Genomic DNA, 26,631 nt, shown 5'->3' on the forward strand with positions numbered 1-26,631 from the left:
TCAATACCCCGTCCAGCCGGTGGCGGTAATGAACCATTAACATTGGATGCCAACCGCCGTTAAACCCCATCGAAGAAGAAGAAGATTGAGTAGAGAGGGAGAGTCGAAGACTGGTTGATAGACATCAGGATACTGTTATGGCCTTGCGGCACGGTTTGGACTCGCAGATAGTAATAGTTGGCTGTGGAATATCTGGTATTGGAGCAGCTTTGAAGTTAACCAAACATGGTTTCCGCAATGTGAGGATCCTGGAAGCGACGGGGCGGAGTGGAGGAAGGATAAAGACAGGCAAAATGGGTGAGTGTAGCGGGGACATGAGAAAGGGGTGCGTTCCATCGGATCACCTAATTTTGCCAAGTCGATTCTCACTGCTTTTCAAAGTGTTGCATTATGGGGATAAAATCGTCCGATTTACGCTTAACTGCAGGACCTTTACAAAAATCATGTGATCAAAGGTCATGAAGTTATGTCTTCACTTCACCAACTGCATCCTGCAACCATCAAGGTGATGGGCGAAAAACGTGAAGTTCATTGATCCCAGTCTAGGAAGTAGCTGTTTTTGTTGTATATGACAGTAAAACATTCTTATGATGACTATAACATGTGTTGGCACCTTGAATCTTCTCATAAAAAGTATACCTCTGTCTACTCAGGCAAATTTGGCGAACGGCTAAACTTGGACTCTCGTACATCTCGTGATGAAGACAGCCAATGGCCTGCTTCTATCTACTTACGAGTCGTAAACACAGCCTGTTGTGAATATGCAAGTTGCTGTCTGATGAAGAGGAATAGCTATAGATAAATATCTGTTTTCGAGTGCACTTGAAATATGCAGCATGCAATACAATTTGTTTTGATCGTATGAAGAGGTAAAATCGTTGACCATTTAGCCAATTTATTGAAAGCTAGGCAATATTACAGTTTGACTAGCCTAGCCAGCTAGTATAAACGTCAATTTGTGTTTAATTATCCATATCCCTGTCAGTGAATTAAAATGTTTTGGCATGATTTCTCATGTCAAGGAACTAGCTGCAAGCTTAACAAAACATTCTATAATATACTTTGCATAGAATCCCAAATAAAAGCATGTGTATGTAATCATGTATGCTAGAATGGAGGTTAACAGGCTTACTACACCGCTTGCGTCGCAAAATACATTTAGAAATCTATATAAACCCATAATGCAACATTCCACAGCCAACCATTGCACCCACACTGCTCGCACGCTTCAACAAGCGAACCCACGCTGCAAGTCCTGCCTCATACATGTATGAAATGTATGCATTCACTACTGTAAGTCGCTCTGGATAAGAGCGTCAGCTAAATGACTAAAATGTAAATGTCTCCCATCTCATTGGTTTATAGAAGCATTTACCCATGTGCCATCTCCTCATTGGTTATGCCCACGTGGGTGATTGAAAGGCAAGGTTGTCGTGGTAATACTATGAACGTTTAGATGCCAATCGCCATATAAGTTCAAAGATGAAAAAGCCTGGAAGGAGGAGAGATGACTAGAAACGATTCAGTTCACCATTTTATGTGTGGATTAATTGTCGGAGTAGAGGACCTTGTGCATTTCAGGTAAAATAACTTTATATCCCAGGACAAATTAGCTAGCAACAGCAAGCTAGCTAAATAGGACAAATTAGCTAGCAAGTGAAAGCTAGCTAGCTAAATTGCCATAAATGTTTTAATGCTTTTCGACCTGTTCCCAAATTAATGTAATTGGTTCAGAGTTTGTTTTGATATTTTAACCTGCGTGTCGTGATTGCGTTTGGTGTGGGGGGACAAAATAAATGTATGCACGACGGTGCACTCGCGCAGCTGGTTTGGGTTCCGTGTTAGAGACCGCTGCAATATGCATATTTGCCAAAACATATTTAAGCAATAAGGCCAAGGGGGTGTGGTATATGGCCAATATACCAATGCTAGAGGCTGTTCTTAGGCACGACGCAATGCGTTTCCATATACCACAATACCCTGAGGAACCTTATTGCTATAATAAACTTGTTACCAACGTAATTCGAGCAGAAAATATACATGTTTTGTCATACCTGTGGTATAGGTCTGATATATCATGGCTAACCTAATTGACAGAGTAAAAAGAAGGAAGCTTGTACAGACTAAAAATATTCCAAAATATGCATTCTGTTTGCAACAAGGCACTAAAGTAAAACTGCTAAAAATGTGGCAAAGAAATTAACTTTGTCTTGAATAGAAAGCCTTATGTTTGGGGCATATCCAACACATCACTGAGTACTACTCTTCATATTTTCAAGCATGGTGGTGGTTGCATCATGTTATGGGTATGCTTGTCATCGGCAAGGACTAGTGCGGTTTTTACGATAAAAATAAACGGAATAGAGCTAAATCTTAAGAGGGGAAAACCTAGTTCAGTCTGCTTTCCAACAGACACTGGGAGACAAATTCACCTTTCAGCAGGACAAATAACCTAAAACCCAAGGCCGTGACTTAGTTACAGTTTTACTTAAATCTGCGTGGAAATCTATGGCAAGACTTGAAAATGGCTGTCTAGAAATGATCAACAACCAACTTGACAGAGCTTGAAGAATTTTTTTGTACGATCCAAAAATATTGTACGATCCAGGTGTGCAATGCGCTTAGTCTTAACCAGCGATTAGGCTTAGAGTCTTAATCGCTGCCAAAGGTTATTCTAACATGTATTGACTCAGGGGTGTGCATTCTTATATAGGTACGATTTCTGTATTTCATTTTTCTAAAACATGTTTTCACTTTTGGGGTATTATGTGTAGATGGTTGAGAAAAATATATTTTATCCATTGAGTTCAGGCTGTAACAAAACAAAATGTGGAATAAATCAAGGGGTATGAATACTTTCTGAAGGCACTGTAGCATACCTTGCAATACAATCTGTGCAATAAGAACCACTTTGATTTCTAAACCAGATTAGTTCTCAAATAGAAGCTGACAAATTCCATGGTGGGCATGCATAGAGTTTGATGCATTGGAATATAAGGTATGGAGAATGATAAATGACCTGTAGGGTTATAGAAAAAGCATTTGGGAAATTAATATTTGAGATTCAAATACTAAATGTTCAGTGAATGAGTATATTTAGGTGGTTTAAATGATTAACTTTCCTACTAACCTCAAAAGGTGACTGCCTAAATCTTTCCAATCCATTTGTTATTCTACTAACTATGACTGAGTGAATGTTTCACCATTTATTGAGAACGGAGACAAACTTCAAATACTGCCTGAGACACCTTTGCTATATCTAATTATAGGTTAAATTACCAATCAATGTATATCAAGTGCTGTGGAGGGCACAATCTTACAATGTTGCAGTCCAGAAATGAGAGCTTTACCATCTATGCCAAAAGCCTGGGCCTCTGTCGACTGTAGAACTATCATCAACGCATACTTCAGTATTACCCCTTCTCTCTAGGAGAATTTGTGTGCCTAGGCCCCATAGGCATGTCGAAAGCAGTGGAGGTTGGTGGGAGGGGCTATAGGAGGCGGGCTAATTGTAATGGCCGGAATTGAATTAATAGAACAGAGTCAAACGTTGTTTCCGTAAATTTAATGAGTTTGATACCATTCCATTCCAGCCATTACAATGACCCCGTCCCCCTATAGCTCCTCCCACCAGCCTCCACTGATCGAAAGGATCCCACCCTGGTCACCAATGTAGCTGACCGATGTAGAGAGCAACAAGTGCCTTAGCAGTATGCAATCTAAAGCTTGTGTGGTCCAGAGATGAGAGCTCTACCATCTATGTCAAAAGCCTGGACTCCTGACGGGAACAATAGAATTCTCCCCACTGCATGTTACAATAGTAAAATAATCTGTTTGTCACCTGTTAAACTGATTCTACATGGCATTGATTGGTGTTCTTCAACTCTAAAATGCACTACACTGTGTAAGACAAACTCCACGACGAGCAAATGCATATGTGGTACCAATGTCTAAAGGGTGACAGCAGGGCTAATTTCGAAATCAAATAAAATACATTTTTATTTGTCACATGCGCCGAATACAACAGGTGCAGTAGACCTTACCGTGAAATGCTTACTTACAAGCCCTTAACAATGCAGTTTTAAGAAAAATAAGAGTTAAGAAAAAAAATCATTTTACTAAATAAACCAAAATTAAAGAGCAACAATAAAATAACAATAACGGGGCTATATTGAGGTAATATGTACATGTAAAGTGACTTTGCACAGATAATAGTTAATTAACAGCGAGTAGCATCAGCGTAAAAATGCAAGTAGTCCCGGTAGCCATTTGGTTAGCTGTTCAGCAGTCTTATGGCTGGGGGTAGAAGCTGTTCAGAAGCCTTTTGGACCTAGACTTGGTGCTCCGGTACCACTTGCCGTGCGTTATCAAAGAAAACAGTCAATGACTAGGGTGGCTGGAGTCTTTGGCAATTTTTAGCATTCTCACATAGGTGTTCCTTTTGTCCAGGTGGGAAAGGGCAGTGTTTAGTGCAATATAGATTATGTCATCTGTGGATCTGTTGGGGCAGTATGCAAATTGGGGTGGGTCTGGGGTTTCTGGGATAATGGTATTGTGAGCCATGACCAGCCTGTCAAAGCACTTCATGGCTACAGACGTGAGTGCTACGGGTCGGTAGTCATTTAGGCAGGTTACCTTGGTGTTCTTGGGCACAGGGACTATGGTGGTCTGCTTGAAACATGTAGGTATTACAGACTCGGCCAGGGACAAGTTGAAAATGTCAGTGAAGACACTTGCCAGTTGGTCAGCGCATGCTCGCAGTCCACGTCCTGATAATCCGTCTGGCCTTGTGAATGTTGACCTGTTTAAAGGTCTTACTCACATTGGCTACTAGCTTACAGAAACAAAATAACAATGTAGACCTATCTTTGCTAAATATGTTAACTTGAACCCATTTGCAGTCCACATTGTTCTAAGTAATTGCATGGCTGCGTGGGCATATAATGGGCATATAATGTTAAAACAACGCAGACTATGGATGGTTTTACACACATCCAAACTTTTCACAGTAGCTGGACAAAGATCCAATATATGCTGAACAAAAATAAAAATGTAGCATGCAACAATTTCAAAGATTTTACTGAGTTACAGTTCATATAAGGAAATCAATTTAAATAAATAAATTAAGCCATAAGCTATGGATTCCACATGACTGTGCAAGGGCGAGGTCATGTTTGGGCCTGGGAGGGCTTAGGCCCACCCACTTGGGAGCTAGGCCCAGGCAATCAGAATTAGTTTTTCCCCACAAAAGGGCTTTATTACAGACAGAAATGTGCAGAAGCCAAATGTGGAGGTCCTGGGCTGGCGTGGGCTTCACGTGGTCTGCGGTTGTGAGGCCAGTTGGACGTACTGCCAAATTCTCTAAAACAACGTTGGAGGCGGCTTATGGTAGAGAAATTAACATTCAATTCTCTGGCAACAGCTCTGGTGGACATTCCTGCAGTCTGGCCATCTACTCCGATTTCAGGGCACTCTCGTCTGAGTGTGCAGAATAACTGATGAATTTAGAAACGTGCAACACCCGTTGAATATGACCGGTGTCAGTAAACATTGTCAAAAAAGCATGTGATACAGTAGGCTGTATCTTTATCAATATGCCGTAATATATCAAACCATGATGCTTTTTTTAACTGCAGTCTGTATCATAAAACCATAACACTTATTTTTATTGCTGTGTAATTGTGTAACCTACTCATATGCTGTATGTTGCTAAACTTGTTTGAATGTATTACTCTCTCTCTCCCTTCCCACTCTCTCCTCTAGGTAATAACATCATAGAGATTGGTGCTAACTGGATCCATGGTCCATCGGAGGCTAACCCAGTGTTCTGTCTGTCCAGACAGTACAACCTGCTGGACCCAGAGAGCCTGACTCAGGAGAACCAGGACCTGGCTATAGGAGGTCACCCACCATGGGTACCAAACTTGTTCTCCAGCTCCGGTAAAAAAGTTGGGCCAGGCAGAGACTGATTTTAATGGATGAAAATGTAATATTACGTCACCCAGTTAGTTTTTGTCTGTCAAAAGTTAAAATGAGTTGAACTAACATGAGTTGCATATGTACAAGTGACAGACCAAACTGTGGATGCGCTCTCCCTTCTCTTTTTTTTCCCGGTCAATGTATGAACCCCATAGAAAAACCATTGGCTCATACAAAGTCTTACTTAGCTAGTCAGTAGTTCGTTAACATTGTGTTATGTTTCTACCAGGTCATAAGCTGACTCCAGAGCTGATGGGTCCTGCTGTAGAGCTGTTTGCTGAGCTGTTGGAGGAGGGAGGAGAGTTCAGCGAACAGGGAGGAGAACCCTATAGCAGTGTTGGGGAGTTCATAAGGACAGAGGTACATCACACATGCGCCCACATACATACACACACCGTATACCTATATCTCTGTCTGCCTGTTAAATGTGTGTGTGTGTGTGTAGGTGCGTCAGCGTGCAGCAGAGCGGTGGCAAGGTGACAGTCTGTCCTGTCAGTCTGTCCGTCTGTCTTTGATCAGTACTCTGCTGAAGGTGGAGTGTTGTGTGAATGGAGCACACACTCTGGACATGCTGGGCCTGGGAGCCTTTGGACTGTACAAGACCTTGCCTGGATTGGACTGCACCTTCCCCCGGTCAGTTTGTGTGTGCTCGCAGGGATGGGGAAAGTAGGGATGCAGCTGGGTTAAATGGAATAGTAACTGAAATCTGGACAATGACTACTCCTATAACCTCTCACATGTAGCCTAATATAATATTAGTAGACTACAAAATTAACATTTGATGTATCATTTTACAGCAAGAAACAATTTTGTCTCTGGAACAGGAGTGGAGAAATATGGTGCATTTATTTCAGCATCTTGAGAGAATGCGAATGGCCCGTTAAGTACTTTGCAAGCGTGCTATCTTTTTCAGAGAAATAAAGCTGACAGTAGGCTATTTTAACCACATAAAGTATGCATCCAAGACCAACTGAAATATTACCCGAATCTTGTTGGATCGTTTTCACAGCTTTCCATTAAACCGGTCAAACTGATGTCATTTGGAGTTTTACAGAAAATCTTTCTGGGTAATTGTAGTTTCTCCCCGGTCTCTAAACGTTAAAAAATAACTTTACAGATGTCAACTAGATTATTAATACATTTATTCTATTGATTTATGACTTTATTCTGGTGAGCAAGGCTTTATTAAGTATTCTAGGGCAACAAGTAATGACCGAAGAGAAGCTGCATGTATCTAATTCTAAACAAGTTGAGTTACAAATAGCCTACCAAATGTCATAAATTGTAAGCATAAAAATATCTAAATTTGGCTGTCAAAAAATCCTTCTGCTGTCTGTGTGTGTCTGTGCATGTTTGTGTGTGTATAGACATCGATTGCACTTTTCTCAGTTTACCGCTGAGTGCCATCGCTGTGTGAGTGACTTGACTAGACTGTTCTGTCTCTTTCAGAGGTTATGAAGGGTTAATCAACAACTTGATGAAAGAGCTTCCTACAGGGATAGTCTCCTACCATCGACCAGTCAGCTGTGTCCACTGGCAGAGGGTGGTGAGCAAAGGAGGGAGAGAGTACCCTGTAGTGGTGGAGTGTGGAGATGGAGAGAGAATCCCAGCGGACCATGTCATCCTCACTGTCCCTCTCGGTAGGTCTCTCACACACACACACACACACACACACACACACACACACACACACACAGAGATGTCAAATGACTACTGTTAAAATGTTCTCTTTTATTACATTTTATGACATCTCTTCTATGTTTCTAAACATTAACATTTATAACCAGTAACAAACTTCTCAAAGAACTGGAAGTCTGAGTTTTCTGTGCTGCCAGGCTACCTAAAGAGGCACCATGCCATGTCTCTCTTCTCATGTACTATTTTTTATAACAACCTCCATAACTACACTGAACAAAAATATAAATGCAGCAATTTCAAAGATTTTACTGAGTTACAGTTCATATAAGGCAATCAGTCCAGATATGCATCTGTTGGTCACAGATACCTTTTTAAAAAAAGTAGGGGCGTGGATCAGAAAACCAGTCAGTATCTAGTGTGACCACCATTTTCCTCATGCAGTGCGTCACATCTCCTTCACATAGAGTTGATCAGGCTGTTGATTGTGGGATGTTGTCCCACTCCTCTTCAATGACTGTGCGAAGTTGCTGGATATTGGCGGGAACACGCTGTCGTACACGTCGATCCAGAGCATCCCGAACATGCTCAATGGGTGGCATGTCTGGTGAGTATGCAGGCCATGGAAGAACTGGGACATTTTCAGTTTCCAGGAATTGTGTACAGATCCTTGCGACATGGGGCCGCACATGAACATGCTAAAACATGAGGTGATGGAGGCGGATGAATGGCACGACAATGGGGCTCAGGATCTCATCATGGTATCTCTGCGCATTCAAATTGCCGTTGATAAAATGCAATTGTGTTTGTTGTCCATAGCTTATGCCTGCCCATACCATAATCTCACCGCCACCATTGGGCACTCTATTCACAACGTTGACATCAGCAAACCGGTACAGTTGAAACCAGGATTAATCCGTGAAGAGCACACCTCTCCAACGTGCAGGTGAGCAGTTGCCCACTGAAGTCGGATACGACGCTGAACTGCAGTCAGGTCAAGACCCTGGTGAGGACGACGAGCACGCAGATGAGCTTTCCTGAGACAGTTTCTGACAGTTTGTATGGAAATTCTTTGGTTCCGCAAACCCCCAATTTCATCAGCTGTCGGGGTGGCTGGTCTCAGACGATCCCGTAGGTGAAGAAGCTGGATGTGGAGGTCATGGGCTAGAATGGTTACACGTGGTCTGTGGTTGTGAGGCCGGTTGGACATACTGGCAAGTTCTCTAAAATGACATTGGAGGCTGCTTATGGTAGAAAAATGAACATTTAAATTCTCTGGCAACAGCTCTGGTGGACATTCCTGCAGTCAGCATGCCAATTACACGCTCCCTCAGAACTTGAGACATCTGTGGTATTGTGTTTGACAACTTCACATTTTAGTGGCCTTTTATTGTCCGCAGCACAAGGTGCACCTGTGTAATGATCATTCTGTTTAATCAGCTTCTTGATATGCCTCACCTGTCAGGTGGATGGATTATCTTGGCAAATGAGATATGCTCACTAACAGGGATGTAAACAAATTTGTGCCCAAAATTTTAGAGAAATTTGCATAATGTGCGTATGGAACATTTCTGGGATCTTTTATTTCAGCTCATGAAACATGGGACCAATACTTTTTACATGAAGTGTTGACATTTTTGTTCAGTTTACCTAATAATATCTACTATTATTCTATCAGGTTATCTGAAGAAGCATCATGGTACCCTCCTCTCCCCTCCTCTACCCCTCCACAAGCTGCACTCTGTTCAGAGGATGGGCTTTGGAACCAACAACAAGATCTTTGTGGAGTTTGACCAACCCTGGTGGGACGACGACTGTGAGGTCATATACCTGGTCTGGGAAGACGAGGTATGAAACACATAGCATGCGGTGAAAAGAGTAGTGGGCCCAAAACGGGTCCTTGAGGAACACAATATATATCTATCATTGCAAACACACAGACAGTAACAGTAGTTTTACTGTTGCCCTCTAGTCAGACTTGGTGGACCAGGTATCAGATGTGGAGAGACTCTGGATCAAGAAACTGTTTGGTTTCACTGTCCTCAAACCCACTGAGAGGTAACTAAGACATACACACAAACTAAAAATCTCTAACTCAATGTCTTGGACTCCCCACGCCTCTTGCCTCTCACCCTCTTTCCCCCTCTCTACCCCTGTCTCTCCAGGTATGGCCATGTGTTGTGTGGCTGGATCGCTGGTCATGAGTCTGAGTTCATGGAGACTCTGCCAGAACAGGATGTCACATACTCCATAACACACCTGATACGCAGGTTCACAGGTAAACCTTCTAACATCTAACCCCTCTATCACATGCCTCATACACAGGTTAACCCATTGTACTTTCATGTCTGGAATCTACACTTCAGTCAGTAGTGTGTTAATCTTTTGTTCCCTTTTTGTTCGCAGAGGCGAACTAGCTACTACTAGGTATTCCTGCTTCCCCACGGTGGAGTTGCTTGGGTAGCTCTCTTGTTTCGTATAGCGTTAATTCGCTTGGTTATTCTAAACGGACCGTGCTTTGGTCAATAAGGCTATCTAGCCTAGCTTGGACTGAAAAGACTCCTGGCTAACGTCAGCTAGCAGGCTTGACTTCCTGTGAATGAAGCTTTCCCCCAGCGTTATGGCAACCCCATTCCTATTTCCAATTCCTGGAGTTGGAGGATGACGAGGAAGCGGGTCTTGCGTGCACCTCCGATGAGGAAGCAGCCCCTTTAAACTTGGCCAGGCTAACCCCCGGAGCGAGGGGCCTTAACACAGGTCTGAGCGACCAATGTGCCGCGCCCCTCCCCTCCCCCCTGGGTGTCTCATTACTGGGATTCATTGATGATTCCTGCCTGTAGCTCACTAGTCCGTATGAGGTGTTCTAGTGGTACAGGTTATGGGCTCTGTAGGCGATTGGTTGTTGGTAACGGAGTCGAGGGAACAAGCAGGGTTGGATCCCGAAAGGAGCGGTCTTTCTCGAGCTCAACACTTTTCATTTCTGGGAATTCTATTTTATTATGAATCGCCCCTGGGTCATTCCACCTCAAAAAGAACAAGAAAAAGGGGTTATGACACCCACCATCTCAGATTGTTCAGAAATCGTTTATTATGTTAAAAAACGGATAAAATTAGCATTCCTGCAACATTATTTTGTTGAAATGCACCCAAATTGGCAATTTTTTTATTTATAGGATTCAAATATTTTGTATAGTACCGAACAGCCGATTTGGATCAAACTTATTTGGACATGAAGAATCCAAAGAAATGGTAAAAAGCCACCCATGGACACACCACGCCAATCCCACCCCAAAAACGAGTATATAGTATCAGTGCTCCATGTCTGAAAAGTAGTATGGAGCTGCGGCTCGGAGTATTGTTTCTTCATCCTCGGATATGAAGTGTGAAAATGCTAACATAGCTTCCATTGACTTGCATTGGATTTGTGCCACAAACGCTAAAAAAGTTAGCATTTGAAACATTGGCCAGGTAAACAAAACCAAAGCATGGGTTTTTGTCATACATTTACATTTACATTTAAGTCATTTAGCAGACGCTCTTATCCAGAGCGACTTACAAATTGCCTTATCCATAGACTGCTTACAGGGTAAGGAAACTAATATGTAATTGGGGTGATCTATTCCTTTAACATTGAGGGGTGGGTGATTCTTAAAAAATAAAAATAAATCACCTAATAGCAGGAACAGAACCATCTAGTCGTCAGAACCTGATAATATCAGGATGTACAGTTAATTCGGAAAGACCCTTTCACTTTTTCCACATTTCGTTACGTTACTTATACTAAAATTGATTAAATCATTTCTTTTTTCTCATCAATCTACACACACACAATACCCCATAATGACAAAGAAAAAACAGGTTTTTAGAAATGTTTGCAAATGTATTTAAAATTGAAAACATATCGTATTTACATAAGTATTCAGAGCCTTTACTCAGTACTTTGTTGAAGCACTTTTGGCAGCGATTACAGCCTCGAGTCTTCTTGGGTATGATGCTACAAGCATGGCATACCTGTATTTGGGGAGTTTCTCCCATTCTTCTCTGCAGATCCTCTCGAGCTCTGTCAGGTTGGATGGGGACCATTGCTGGACAGTTATTTTCCGGTCTCTTCAGAGATGTTCGATCGGGTTCAAGTCTGGGCTTTGGCTGGGCCACTCAAGGACATTCAGAGATTTGTCATGAAGCCACTCCTGCATTGTCTTGGCTGTGTGCTTGGGGTCGTTGTCCTGTTGGTGAACCTTCGCCCCAGTCTGCGCTCTGAAGCGGGTTTTCATCAAGGATCTCTCTCTACTTTTCTTCGTTCATCTTTCCCTCGATCCTGACTACTGAAAAACATCCCCACAGCAGGATGCTGCCACCACCATGCTTCACTGTAGGGATGGTGCCAGGTTTCCTCCAGACGTGACGCTTTGAGTTCAGGCCAGAGAATCTTATTTTTCATGGTCTGAGAGTCCTTTAGGTGGCTTTTGGCAAACCAAGCAGGCTGTCATGTGCATTTTACTGAGGAGTGGCTTCCGTCTGGTCACTCTACCATAAAGGCCTGATTGGCTGAGTGCTGCAGAGATGGCAGAAACTTCCAGAAGGACAACCATCTACACAGAGGAACTCTGGAGCTCTGTCAGTGACCATCGGGTTCTTGGTCACCCCCCTGACCAAGGCCCTTCTCCCCCGATTGCTCAGTTTGGCCGGGCTGCCAGCTCTAGGAAAACTCTTGGTGGTTCCAAACTTCTTCCATTTAAGAATGATGGAGGCCACTGTGTTCTTGGGGACCATCCTTTCTCTGAGCTCTACGGACAATTCCTTCGACCTCATTGCTTGTATTTTTGCTCTGACATGCACTGTCAACTGTGGGACCTTATATAGACAGGCATGTGCCTTTCCAAGTCATGTCCAATCAATTGAATGTACCACAGGTGTACTCCAATCAAGTTGTAGAAATATCTCAACGATAATCAATGGAAACAGGATGCACCTGTGCTCAATTTCAAGTCTCATAGCAAAGGGTCTGAATACTATTTAATATATATATATATTTTTATCTGAAAACCTGTTTTCAATTTGTCATGTGGTATTGTGTGTAGATTGAGGAATATTTTGTAATTTAATCAATTTTAGAATCAGGCTGTAACGTAACAAAATGTGGAAAAGTGAAGGGGTCTGAATACTTTCGTAAGCACTGTAAGCACAAAGACTTTACTTTGTCATGACTCTCCTGATAGGATCCAAAGATCAGGTTACAATGGATCAGTGTTTACTGAGCCCTCTCACCCGCAGAGGGGAGGAGGAATTGGTGTGGGGGTTTTATGACACCTCACGTTGATCGTAAATTGTAGGCAGCAGACAACTCCTTTTGGTCTCTAGTATTGGTGAATGGAATACCTTTGTTACAGAAGGTTTTGCCGCTCAAAAACTCTAACGTCCAACAGTGAACACTGGGACAATATATTTCAATTTCAATCTGAATGTGGGCAATGATGAGAGACGGAATATGGGAAATGAATGTCTATTTTGTGATGTCATTAAAAATGGTATAAAAGTGATATAACAAAACCTTGTAACTTGAAGAGCTTTCACACTGTGTATATCAGGTTTACATCCTTTCCGCTGTGTAGGAAATAACAAGGATGAAGATAATATTTTTGTTAACTAAATTCACATTCCTATCTTTTGTAACAAGATCATAGTTTTTGATGTTTTGCCCTGTAACTAGCCACGCCCGGGGGGAGCTCAGAGAGCGTGTCAGTATGACGGAAATGCCCCTTTTTTACCCAAGACTGAGTTAATAATTAACATGTCAGACTAGAAGGACCACAAGCTGCAGCTTGGTTTCCATTGGTCACTACCCTGAAAATCAACATGAGTTGAAGAAGACAAAGTAGCCTCTAACAATCAATGTCACGGTTGAGTAGCTGTTCTGTATCTAAGAAAGTGAATTTAAGTAGGACCATCTGGTTATTCTCTTCAAATCATCGTTGACTACACAGCTCTCATCACAACTCTGGGGATCAACGACATGGCTAATTAGCTTTCCTCAGAAGACCACTCTTCCAGAACGAGTGAAAGTAAACACAGGCAACTAAGAAGGACACAAGATGTCACAATCAGAGACTTACACTTACGTGCCCTCCTCACAACTGTCTTGGTGTGTTTGGACCATGATAGTTTGATGTGGCCACAAGAAACTTGAAACTCTTGACCCACTCCACTACAGCCCTGTCGATGTTAATGGCGGCCTGTTCGGTCCGCCTTTTCCCGTAGTCCATGATCAGCTCCTTTGTCTTGCTCACATTGAGGGAGAGGTTGTTGTCCTGGCACCACACTGCCATGTCTCTGACCTCCTCCCTATAGGCTGTCTCATCATTTTCAGTGATCAGGCCTACCACTGTTGTGTCGTCAGCAAACTTAATGATGGTGTTGGGTCATGTTTGGCCACGCAGTCATGGGTGAACAAGGGAGTACAGGAGGGGACTAAGTACACACCCCTGAGGGGCCCCAATGTTGAGGATCAGCGTGGCAGATGTGTTTTTGCCTACCCTTACCACCTGGGGATGGCCCGTCAGGAAGTCCAGGATCCAATTGCAGAGGGAGGTGTTTAGTCCCAGGGTCCTTAGCTTAGTGAAGAGCTTTGTGGGCACTGTGATGTTGAACCCTGAGCTGTAGTCGATGAACAGCATTCTCACATAGGTGTGAAAGGGCAGTGTGTAGTGCGATTAAGATTGCGTCATCTGTGGAGCTGTTGGTGAATGGATCGGGTATGCGAATTGGATTGGGTCTAGGGTATCCGGGAGGATGCTGTTGATGTGAGCCATGACCAGCCTTTCAAAGCACTTCATGGCTACCAACGTAAGTGCTGCAGGGTGGTAATTATTTAGGCAGGTTACCTTCCCTTCCTTGGGCACAGGGACTATGGTGGTCTGCTTGAAATATGTTGGTATTACAGACTCGGTCAAGGAGAGGTTGAAAAAGTCAGTGAAGACACTTGACAGTTGGTTTGCTCATTCTTTGAGTACACGTCCTGGTAATCCGTCTGGCCTCGCGGCTTTGTGAATATTGACCTGTTTAAAGGTCTTGCTCACATCGGCTACCGAGAGCATTATCACACAGTCGTTCAGAACATCTGGTGCTCTCGTACATGCTTCAGTGTTGCTTGCCTCTAAGCAAGCATAAAAGGCATTTTGCTCGTCGGATAGGCTCGTCACTGGGCAGCTCGCGTCTGGGTTTCCCTTTTGTAGTCTAATAGTTTTCAAGCCCTGCCACATTTGACGAGCGTCAGAGCCGGTGTAGTAGGATTCAATCTTAATTGTGTATTGACGCTTTGCTTGTTTGATGGTTCGTCTGAGGGCATAGCGGGATTTCTTATAAGCGTCTGGATTAGTGTCCTGCTCCTTGAAAGCGACAGCTTGATGCGGATTTTGCCTGTAATCCATGGCTTCTGGTTGGGATATGTACGTACGGTCACTGTGGGGATGACGTCGTCGATGCAATTATTGTTGCGTCTCCATATTCAGGCTCACGATTGTCAATGGAAAATGGAAAAATAACCAATCGCTCCCAATCCTCCAGGTGGCGTCCCGCCCTTTCAGATGGCACTTCACGGGTTGCTCGCTGTCTGCTCCGACCGATGACGCTCATGCGCAGTGTCACCCTGGATCATGCGAACAATGATGGAGTGCGGGTAGCTAACACCACCACCATTTTTCGGTCACAACTTGTAGTCTTGTTTACGTGCTGCTGTGCATTTTGTTGCTAACCTTACTTTGCTACCTGCCAACTTTACGGTTTTTACTTTTTAATTACCGTTTATATTTGTAGTTTTTCCCTCGCTCGACTTTTTTCATTCAACGTTTTCACTCCGGACGCTTTATCTGGACGTGGTTCGTTAGGACCTCCACCAGCCGAAGCTAAATAGTAACATTAACATGATGCCTTCTAATTGCGATCGCTGTACTCATAATATACAGGAGAACGATCGCCTTATGGCAAGGATAGCTGTGCTGCAAGCCCAGCTTCAGACGCAACGTTAGGGTAATTTAAGGGTAATTTAAGTGTAGGAAAGGATGAAGCAGCATCTGTGCCACCAGTAAGTACAGATAGTAGTATAAATCCCCTCGCACAGTCCCCACAGCCGGACAATTTTCTCATGGCTTCTGTAAGGAAATGCTGTAGGAATGCTCAACCGGTGTCGCTTATTCAGCTGACAAACTTTCAACCGGTTCTCCCCATTAAGCAACGAGTTGGAGTCAGAGGCCGAGCCTTCTCTGGGCTCTACTCCTCCCATTACGGGGTCTGAGACGCCGAAGCCTCCCACCCATTACGGGGTCTGACAAATTGAAAACCCTAGTCATTGGTGACTCCAATACCTGCAGTATTAGACTTAAAATGAATCATCCAGCGATCATACACTGTTTACCAGGGGGCAGGGCTACCGACTTTAAGGCTAATCTGAAGATGGTGCTGGCTAAAGCTAAAACTGGCGAGTGTAGAGTATAGGGATATTGTTATCCACGTCGGCACCAACTATGTTAGGATGAAACAGTCAGAGGTCACCAAGCGCAACATAGTTTCACCTTGTAAATCAGCTAGAAAGATGTGTCAGCATCGAGTAATTGTCTCTGGCCCCCTCCCAGTTAGGGGGAGTGATGAGCTCGACAGCAGAGTCTCACAACTCAATCGCTGGTTCAAAACTGTTTCTGCTCCTCCCAAATGATAGAATTTGTAGATAATTGGCCCTCTTTCTGGGACTTACCCACAAACAGGACCAAAGCCTGGCCTGTTGAGGAGTGACGGACTCCATCCTAGCTGGAGGGGTGCTCTCATCTAGAAACATAGACAGGGCTCTAGCTCCACAATGAGATGGGGTGCGGGCCAGGCAGCAGGGTGCAGGCCAGGCAGCAAGCTTAGTGGAGTCTGCCACTAGCACAGTCAGTGTAGTCAGCTCAGCTATCCCCATTGAGACCGTGTCTGTGCCTCGACCTAGGTTGGGAAAAACTAAACATGGCGGTGTTCACCTTTAGCAATCTCACTGGAATAAAGACTTCCTCCATTCCTGCCATTATTGAAAGAGGTTGTGATACCTCACATCTCAAAATAGGGCTACTTAATGTTAGATCCCTCACTTCCATAGTCAGTGAACTAAAAACTGATCATAATCTTGATGTGATTGGCCTGACTGAAACATGGCTTAAGCCTGATGAATTTACTGTGTTAAAGGAGGCCTCACCTCCTGGTTACACTAGTGACCATATCCCCCGGAAAGGCGGAGGTGTTGCTAACATTTACGATAGCAAATTTCAATTTTCAAAAAACAAAAAAATTTCGTCTTTTGAGCTTCTAGTCATGAAAACTATTTAGCCTACTCAATCACTTTTTATAGCTACTGTTTACAGGCCTCCTGGGCCATATACAGCGTTCCTCACTGAGTTCCCTGAATTCCTATCGGACCTTGTAGTACTGGCAGATAATATTCTAATTTTTGGTGACTTTAGTATTAACATGGAAAAGTCCACAGACCCACTCCAAAGGGCTTTCGAAGCCATCATTGACTCAGTGGGTTTTGTCCAACATGTCTCAGGACCTACTCACTGCCACAGTAAATCTCTAGACCTAGTTTTGTCCCGTGGAATAAATGTTGTGGATCTTAATGTTTTTCCTCATAATCCTGGACTATCGGACCACCATTTTATTACGTTTGCAATCGCAACAAATACTCTGCTCAGACCCCAACCAAGGATCATCAAAAGTCGTGCTATAAATTCTCGGACAACCCAAAGATTCCAAGATGCCCTTCCAGACTCCCTCCGTCTACCCAAGGACGTCAAATTCCATATTCAGTTAACCACCTAACTGAGGAACTCGATTTAACCTTGCGCAATACCCTAGATGCAGTCGCACCCCTAAAAACAAAAAACATTTCTCATAATAAACTAGCTCCCTGGTATACAGAAATTCCCGAGCTCTGAAGCAAGGTTCCAGAAAATTGGAACGGAAATGGCGCTAGCTTGGAAAGACAGTACCATGCAGTATCGAAGAGCCCTCACTACTGCTCGATCATCCTATTTTTCCGACATAATTGAGGAAAATATGAACAATCCAAAATTTATTTTTGATACCGTCTCAAAGCTAACTAAAAAGCAGCATTCCCCAAGAGAGGATGGCTTTCACTTCAGTAGTGATAAATTCATGAACTTCTTTGAGGAAAAGATCATGATCATTAGAAAGCAAATTACAGACTCCTCTTTCAATCTGCGTATTCCTCCAAAGCTCAGTTGTCCAGAGTCTGAACTACTCTGCCAGGACCTAGGATCAAGGGAGACACTCAAGTGTTTTAGTACTAAATCTCTTGACACATTGAAAATAATCATGGCCTCTAAACCTTCAAGCTGCATACTGAACCCTATTCCAACTAAACTACTGAAAGAGCTGCTTCCTGTGCTTGGCCCTCCTATGTTGAACATAATAAACGGCTCTCTATCCACCGGATGTGTACCAAACTCACTAAAAGTGGCAGTAATAAAGCCTCTCTTGAAAAAGCCAAACCTTGACCCAGAAAATATTTTAAAAACTATCGGCCTATATCAAATCTCTCATTCCTCTCTCAAAAAAAAGCTGTTTCACAGCAACTCACTGCCTTCCTGAAGAAAAACAATGTATACAAAACACTTCAGTCTGGTTTAGACCCCATCATAGCACTGAGACTGCACTTGTGAATGTGGTAAATTACATTTTAATGGCGTCAGACCGAGGCTCTGCATCTGTCCTCATGCTCCTAGACCTTAGTGCTGCTTTTGATCGATCGCCACATTCTTTTGGAGAGATTGGAAACCCAAATTGGTCTACACGGACAAGTTCTGGCCTGGTTTCGATCTTATCTGTCGGAAAGATATCAGTTTGTCTCTGTGGATGGTTTGTCCTCTGACAAATCAACTGTAAATGTTGGTGTTCCTCAAGGCTCCGTTTTAGGACCACTATTGTTTTCACAATATATTTTACCTCCTGGTGATGTCATTCGGAAACATAATGTTAACTTTCACTGCTATGCGGAGGATACACAGCTGTACATTTTGATGAAACATGGTGAAGCCCCAAAATTGCCCTCCCTGGAAGCCTGTGTTTCAGACATAAGAAAGTGGATGGCTGCAAACGTTCTACTTTTAAACTCGGACAAAACAGAGATGCTTGGTCTAGGTTTCAAGAAACAAAGAGATCTTCTATTGAATCTGACAATTAATCTTGATGGTTGTACAGTCGTCTCAAATAAAACTGTAAAGGACCTTGACGTTACTCTGGACTCTGATCTCTCTTTGACGAACATATCAAGACTGCTTCAAGGACAGCTTTTTTTCATCTACATAACATTGCAAAAATCAGAAACTTTCTGTCCAAAAATGATGCAGAAAAATGTATCCATGCTTTTGTCACTTCTAGGTTAAACAACTGCAATGCTCTACTTTCCGGATACGCGGATAAAGCACTAAATAACTTCAGTTAGTGCTAAACACGGCTGCTAGAATCTTGACTAGAACCCAAAAAATGTATCATATTACTCCAGTGCTAGCCTCTACACTGGCTTCCTGTTAAGGCAATGGCTGATTTCAAGGTTTTACTGCTAACCTACAAAGCATTACATGGGCTTGCTCCTACCTATCTTTCTGATTTGGTCCTGCCGTACATACCTACACGTGCGTTACGGTCATAAGACGCAGGCCTCCTTACTGTCCCTAGAATTTCTAAGCAAACAGCTGGAGGCAGGGCTTTCTCCTATAGAGCTCCATTTTTATGGAATGGTCTGCCTATCCATGTGAGAGATGCAGACTCGGTCTCAACCCTTAAGTCTTTATTGAAGACTAATCTCTTCAGTAGGTCCTATGATTGAGTGTAGTCTGGCCCAGGAGTGTGAAGGTGAACGGAAAGGCACTGGAGCGACGAATCGCCCTTGCCGCCTCTGCCTGGCCGGTTCCCCTTTCTCCACTGGGATTCTCTTCGTCTAACCCTATTACAGGGGCTGAGTCACTGGCTTACTGGTGCTCTTCCATGCCGTCCCTAGGAGGGGTGCGTCACTTGAGTAGGTTGAGTCACTGACATGATCTTCCTGTCCAAGTTGGCGCCCCCCTTGGGTCGTGCCGTGGCAGAGATCTTTGTGGGCTATACTCGGCCTTGTCTCAGGATGGTCATTTGGTGGTTGAAGATATCCCTCTAGTGGTGTGGGGGCTGTGCTTTGGCAAAGTGGGTGGGGTTATATCCTGCCTGTTTGGCCCTGTCTGGGGGTGTCGTTGGACAGGGCCACAGTGTTTCCCGACCCCTCCTGTCTCAGCCTGCAGTATTTATGCTGCAGTAGTTTGTGTCGGGGGACTAGGTTCAGTCTGTTATATCTGGAGAATTTATCCTGTCTTATCTGGTGTCCTTTTTTAATTTAAGTATGCTCTCTCTAATTATCTCTCTCGCCCCTCCTGGAGGATCTGAGCCAAAGGACCATGTCTCAGGACTACCTGGCCTGATGACTGCTGGTTGTCCCCAGTCCACCTAGTCATGCTGCTGCTCCAGTTTCAACTGTTCTGCCTGTGGCTACGGAACCCTGACCTGTTCACAGGACGTGCTACCTTCTCCCGGACAGACTGACCCTAGCCCCCCGGCACATTGACTATTGCAGCATAGATACTGGAGGCTGATCAGTTATCCCAGGCGCACATTTGGCACACTTGGACAGAGATTTCGGGTCTGTGGGCTTGTCCCCTGAGATGTCCAATTGTTCCTTTTCAGAGTGTTAGGGTCCCTACATATTCCTCCACTTTGAAAGTGTACATGGCTGTTATTTCAGTGTGTCATCTGGAAATTGAATGCGCAATCTCAGACCGGTTTCTAAACCTATTGTTCCCACTTGGGATTTAGCTTTGGATTTGGATGCTCTGTGTGATGCCCCCTTTTGAACCACTGGAGTCTGCGGATCTGAATATCCTCCTACATAACCTCCTTGCTCGTGTCTTTGGCATCAGCTAAACGCTTTGGGGATCTCCATGTGTTATCCGTACACCCTTCTGGCACTCAGTTCGCTGCTGGCGACTGTAAGGGGACGTTGCATCCTAATGCGGCCTTCACCCCAAAGGTCTTGACTATGTCCTACATACAGGTTTCTAGCTATGAGCTATTTCCTTTTCGACTCCTTCGTTTGCTTCTGAGAAGCAACGGATCCGGGCTATCTACTTACGTGACCAGCTTTTTGTCTGTTTGCTAATCCAGCTCGCGGCAGGGCGATCTCTGAGCAGCGTCTCTCCCAATGGATTATGGAGGCGATCTCCCTGGCATATACAGTGGCAAGAAAAGTATGTGAACCCTTTGGAAATACCTGCATTTCTGCATAAATTGGTCATAAAATTTGATCTGATCATCATCTAGGTCACAACAATAGACAAACACAGTCTGCTTAAACTAATAACACACAAACAATTATAATTTTTCATGTCTTTATTGAACACACCATGTAAACATGCACAGTGCAGGGTGGGAAAAGTATGTGAACCCTTGGATTTAATAACTGGTTGACCTTTGGCAGCAATAACCTCAACCAAATATTTTCTGTAGTTGCGGATCAGACCTGCACAATGGTCAGGAGGAATTTTGGACCATTCCTCTTTACAAAACAGTTTCAGTTCAGCATTATTCTTGGGGTGTCTGGTGTGAACTGCTCTCTTGAGGTCATGCCACAGAATCTCAATCGAGTTGAGGTCAGGACTCAACAGATTTTCTTCTGTTGAAGCCATTCTGTTAATTGATTTACTTCTGTGTTTTGGGTCGTTGTCTTGTTGCATCACCCAACTTCTGTTGAGCTTCAATTAGCGGACAAATAGCCTAACATTCTCCTGCAAAATGTCTTAACCTGTCTGGGCCAGTGGGACGCTTGCGTCCCACCCTAATCAACAACCAGTGGAATCGTGTCGCGCTAAATGCAAAACCTCATAAATGCTATAACTTCAATTTCTCAAACATATGACTATTTTACACCGTTTTTATAGATACACCTCTCCTGAATCGAACCACGTTGTCCGATTTCAAAAAGGCTTTACAGCAAAAGCAAAACATTAGATTATGTCAGCAGAGTACCCAGCCAGAAATAATCACACAGCCATTTTCAAAGCAACTAGCATGCATCACAAATACCCAAAACATAGCTAAGCTAAATGCAGCACTAACCTTTGACAACCTTCATCAGATGACACTCCTAGGACATCATGTTACACAATACATGCATTTTTCGTTCAATAACGTTCATATTTATATATAAAAACAGCATTTTACATCGGCGCATGACGTTCAGAAAATCTTTTCCCTCAAATGCTTCCGGTTTATTAGCGCTACAATTTACAAAATTACTATTTGAAAACATTGTTAAAATGTAATGTCATTCAAAGACTTATAGATTAACATGTCTTGAATGCCATCGCTTTGCCAGATTTAAAAATAACTTTACTGGGAAATCACACTTTGCAATAAACGACGTGGTATGCCCAGAAAAAAAAGTCTAGGCTATACATGTTGGAGCCAACTTGGAACGATCAACCATCAAAAATACTATTGTAAATAATACCTTACCTTTGATTATCTTTATCAGAAGGCACTTCTAGGAATCCCAGGTCCATAACAAATGTAGTTTTGTTCAAAAAAGTTAATAATTTATGTCCCAATAGTGTTAGCGCACTCCGAAGGCTAGTGAAAATGTACCGTGTGCCTCTGACTTGTCGTCAGGAATGAGCAAAAAATATATATTTAAGTTCGTTCAAACATGTCAAACGTTGTATAACATAAATCTTTAGGGGCTTTTTCAACCAGGGCTTCAATAATATTCCATTGGGACGGTTGCATTGTTTTTCAAAACGTTTCGAAAAGGGAGAGTAGTCATGGGCGCCGACGTCACAATGGTAATGGCCCATCCCCTGTGACCAAGTGCCACAGCCTCTCTTTGGGTCAGTTACTACCATAGGAGACTCAAACCACTTTGTAAAGACTGGGGACATCTAGTGGAAGCCATAGGAAGTGCTAAATGATTCACAAGCCCCTGTGTGTTTCAATGGCAAATGTTTGAAGTGATATCCACACATCAGATTTCAGTTTCCTGTCAGGATTTGTCTCAGGGTTTTGACTGCCATATGAGTTCTGTTATACTCACAGACACCATTCAAACAGTTGTAGAAACTTTAGGGTGTTTTCTATCCAAATCAAACAATTTATATGCATATTCTAGTTACTGGGCAGGAGTAGTAACCAGATTAAATCGGGTACGTTTTTTATCCGGCCGTGAAAATACTGCCCCCTATCCATAACAGGTTTTAATATACTTGGGAATTCATTTTTCTGTCTCTGATAGCAAGCTGTCCAGGCCCTGAGGCAGCAAAGCAGCCCCAAACCGATGATGCTCCCTCCACCATACTTTACAGTTGGGATGAGGTTTTGATGTTTGTGTGCTGTGCCTTTTTCTCTCCACACATAGTGTTGTGTGTTCCAAACAACTCAACAGTAGTTTCATCAGTCCACAGAATATTTTGCCAGTAGTGCTGTGGAACATCCAGGTGCACTTCTGCAAACTTCAGACGTGCAGCAAGGTTGTTTAGTGTTTTACGTATCGTAGACTTGTCAACAGAGATGTTAGCATGCTCCAGAGATTTCTGGAAGTCTTTAGCTGACACTCTAGGATTCTTCTTAATATTAGGTCTCCTGAGATCTCCTTTGTTTGAGGCATGGTTCACATCAGGCAATGCTTCTTGTGACTAGCAAACTCAAATTTTGTGAGTTTTTTTATAGGGCGAAACAGCTCATCTCATTGATTGGACTCCAGGTTAGCTGACTCCTGACTTCAATTAGCTTTTGGAGAAGTCATTAGCAAAGGGGTTCACATACTTTTTCAACCTACACTGTGAATGTTTAAATTATGTTTTCAATATAGACAAGAAAAATACAATTTGTGTTATTAGTTTTTAAGCACACTAAGTTTGTCTATTGTTGTGATTAGATGAAGATCAGATCAAATTTGATGACCAATTTATGCAGAAATCCAGGTAATTCCAAAGGGTTCACATACTTTTTCTTGTCACTGTAGCAGCAAGGGTTACCTAGCGGTGTACGTGCCCACTAGATCCAGGGGTCTGGCACCGTCTTGGGCTTTATTTAAAGGATTGCCTGTTGGATATTTGTGCGGTGGTGAGTTGGGCATCACTACACTTTTGTGAGGTTTGTTGCTTGGATGTCACTGCTCCAAGTGTAGCCCATAGCGTGCTGACAGAAGGCAGGGCTTCCAGCAAGGCGTGGATTTCATTGGCCTTGTCAGGAGGAGTGACTTTAGTTCTTCAATATAAGTTGCGACTGTGTTACTCCACATAGTTGGATTGTACCTCGTTTCCCTCCTTCAGGGAACAGTAGTTATAGTCATAACGTTACGTTTGTTTGTGTGTGTAGGGAACCCAACCATCACCCCACGGCGTGTCCTGAGGTCTCAGTGGTTCCATGACCCATGGACCTGTGGCTCCTACACCTACACCGCTACTGGAACCTCACTGCAGGATATACACAACCTGGCTGAACCACTACCACAACAAGGGGAACAGGTATACACACATACACAGTTCATGTGGTGTATTCTGTCATCTTTTGACCCACTTTGTCTCTCTCTCTCTCTCTCTCTCTCTCTCTCTCTCTCTCTCTCTCTCTCTCTCTCTCTCTCTCTCTCTCTCTCATATATTCTCTCTCTCTCTCAGCCTCTCCAGGTGTTGTTTGCTGGAGAAGCCACCCATCCTTCCTTCTTCTCCACTGTCCATGGAGCGCTGCTTACTGGCTGGAGGGAAGCTGGTAGACTCATATCTCACTACTCCGCCCCCAGCACCTTCCAGCCAACCAGATCAAAGCTATAAGGACAAGAACTCACTCGTTGTAAAAGTGTTATACTGAACAAAAATATAAATGCAGCATGCAACAAGATTTTACTGAGTTACAGTTTGTAGAAGGAAGTCAGTCAATTGAAATAGATAAATTAGGCCCTAATCTATTCATTTCACATGACTGGGCAGGGGCACAGCCATCCACTGAGGAGGCAGGCCCAGCCAATTAGAATGAGTTTCCCCCCCCCCCCCACAAAAGGGCTTTATTACAGACATAAATATTCCTTAGTTACCTTTTATTGTCCCCAGCACAAGGTTCACCTGTGTGATCATTTTGCTGTTTAATCAGCTTCTTTATAAGCCACACCTGTCAGGTGGATGGATTATCTTGGCAAAGGAGAAATGCTCACTAACAGGGATGTAAACAAATTTGTGCACAAAATTTGAGAGGAATACGCTTTTTGTGTGTGGAAGATTTCTGTGATTTTATTTTATTATTTTTTTTTTTCGGCTCGAGAAACATAGGACCAACACTTTGCATGTTGTGTTTTATATTTTTGTTCAGTATAACTCTGGGTATAAGTTACCCTTATGTTTAGTTCTAGGATCCGCTTACCCTCCACAACTCCTAATATTAACCATTAGGGGAGAAGCACAAAACAGAACATAAAACAGTGTGTAGGGACAACTTGATCTTACACCAAAGGGCTCCATGTCTTTGACTGTCCAACGTGGGTTAATGTTCCCAGAACCTATTGCTACTGAACCATTTGTTGAGTATTATGATCTTCACCAAAGATTTGTTTTAGATTATTCACAATTTGAAATTGTTTTGATTATTACTTAAATCAAATTAATTTGAAGCCACTGTCTCATGGTGTCTGATTTTACTATTAACAATTGGTGTTTAAATCTATTTTAGATTTCACAATGTTCACCATTACTTTCAGTGTCTTAAAGTATTTGTTTATGTAATGTTTAATATCACGCCTTAAATCTGTCCTCTTAAAAGTATACTGTTCATATCAATAAAAAACTGATGTATTGCACAAAAACTTTCATAGGAAATGTTTTGTTCTCTCTCTAAAATATATATACACACACAGACACGCACACACACACACACACACACAGTTGAAGTCGGAAGTTTACATACACTTAGGTTGGAGTCATTAAAACTCGTTTTTCAACAACTCCACACATTTCTTGTTAACAAACTATAGTTTTGTCAAGTCGGTTAGGACATCTACTTTGTGCATGACACAAGTCATTTTTCAAACAATTGTTTACAGACAGATTATTTCTATTATAATTCACTGTATCACAATTCCAGGGGGTCAGAAGTTTATATACACTAAGTTGACTGTGCCTTTAAACAGCTTGGAAAATTCCAGAAAATGATGTAATGGCTTTAGAAGCTTCTGATAGGCTAATTGGCATCATTTGAGTCAATTGGAGGTGTACCTGTGGATGTATTTCAAGGCCTACCTTCAAACTCAGTACCTCTTTGCTTGACATCATAGGAAAATCAAAAGAAATCAGCCCCAAAAAATTGTAGACCTCCACAAGTCTGGTTCATCCTTGGGAGCAATTTCCAAATGCCTGAAGGTACCACGTTCATCTGTACAAATAATAGTACACAAGTGTAAACACCATGGGACCACGCAGTAATGTGGAAAACTGGTGTGAAAAGTGCAAATCAATCCCAGAACAACAGCAAAGGACCTTGTGAAGATGCTGGAGGAAACAGGTACTAAAGATATCAATATCCACAGTAAAACGAGTCCTATATCGACATAACCTGAAAGGCCGCTCAGCAAGAAAGAAGACACTGCTCCAGAACCGCCATAAAAAAGCCAGACTACATTTTTCAACTGCACATGGGGACAAAGATCGTACTTTTTGGAGAAATGTTCTCTGGTCTGATGAAACAAAAATGGAACTGTTTGGCCATAATGACCATCGTTATGTTTGGGGGAAAAAGGGGGAGGCTTGCAAGCCGAAGAATACCATCCCAAACGTGAAGCACGGGGGTGGCAGCATCATGTTGTGGGGGTGCTTTGCTGCAGGAGGGACTGGTGCACTTCACAAAATAGATGGCATCATGAGGCAGGATAAATATGTGGATATATTGAAGAAACATCTCAAGACATCAGTC

General features: G+C 43.0%; 1 protein-coding gene across 1 annotated transcript; it reads left to right on the forward strand.

The window, feature by feature from the left end:
• paox (polyamine oxidase) lies at positions 1-24,726 on the forward strand. The gene is made up of 10 exons (XM_029753355.1): positions 1-297; positions 5,764-5,940; positions 6,209-6,339; positions 6,425-6,612; positions 7,429-7,619; positions 9,293-9,462; positions 9,587-9,672; positions 9,780-9,892; positions 24,055-24,203; positions 24,354-24,726. Exons 1-10 carry the CDS (start codon positions 138-140, stop codon positions 24,504-24,506), a joined length of 1,518 nt encoding a protein of 505 aa, XP_029609215.1. The 5' UTR covers positions 1-137; the 3' UTR covers positions 24,507-24,726.
• Positions 24,727-26,631: the final 1,905 nt, after the last annotated feature.

The sequence above is a fragment of the Salmo trutta genome, chromosome 5 (assembly GCF_901001165.1).
Source record: "Salmo trutta chromosome 5, fSalTru1.1, whole genome shotgun sequence".
NCBI classification, from domain to species: domain Eukaryota; kingdom Metazoa; phylum Chordata; class Actinopteri; order Salmoniformes; family Salmonidae; genus Salmo; species Salmo trutta.

Coding starts and splice junctions, on each gene's coding strand:
- paox (XM_029753355.1), top strand. CDS start 138: ATGGCCTTGCGGCACGGTTTGGACTCGCAGATAGTAATAGTTGGCTGT. Junction 6,340..6,424: donor GGGAGTTCATAAGGACAGAG/GTACATCACACA, acceptor GTGTGTGTGTAG/GTGCGTCAGCGTGCAGCAGA. Junction 9,673..9,779: donor GTCCTCAAACCCACTGAGAG/GTAACTAAGACA, acceptor CTGTCTCTCCAG/GTATGGCCATGTGTTGTGTG.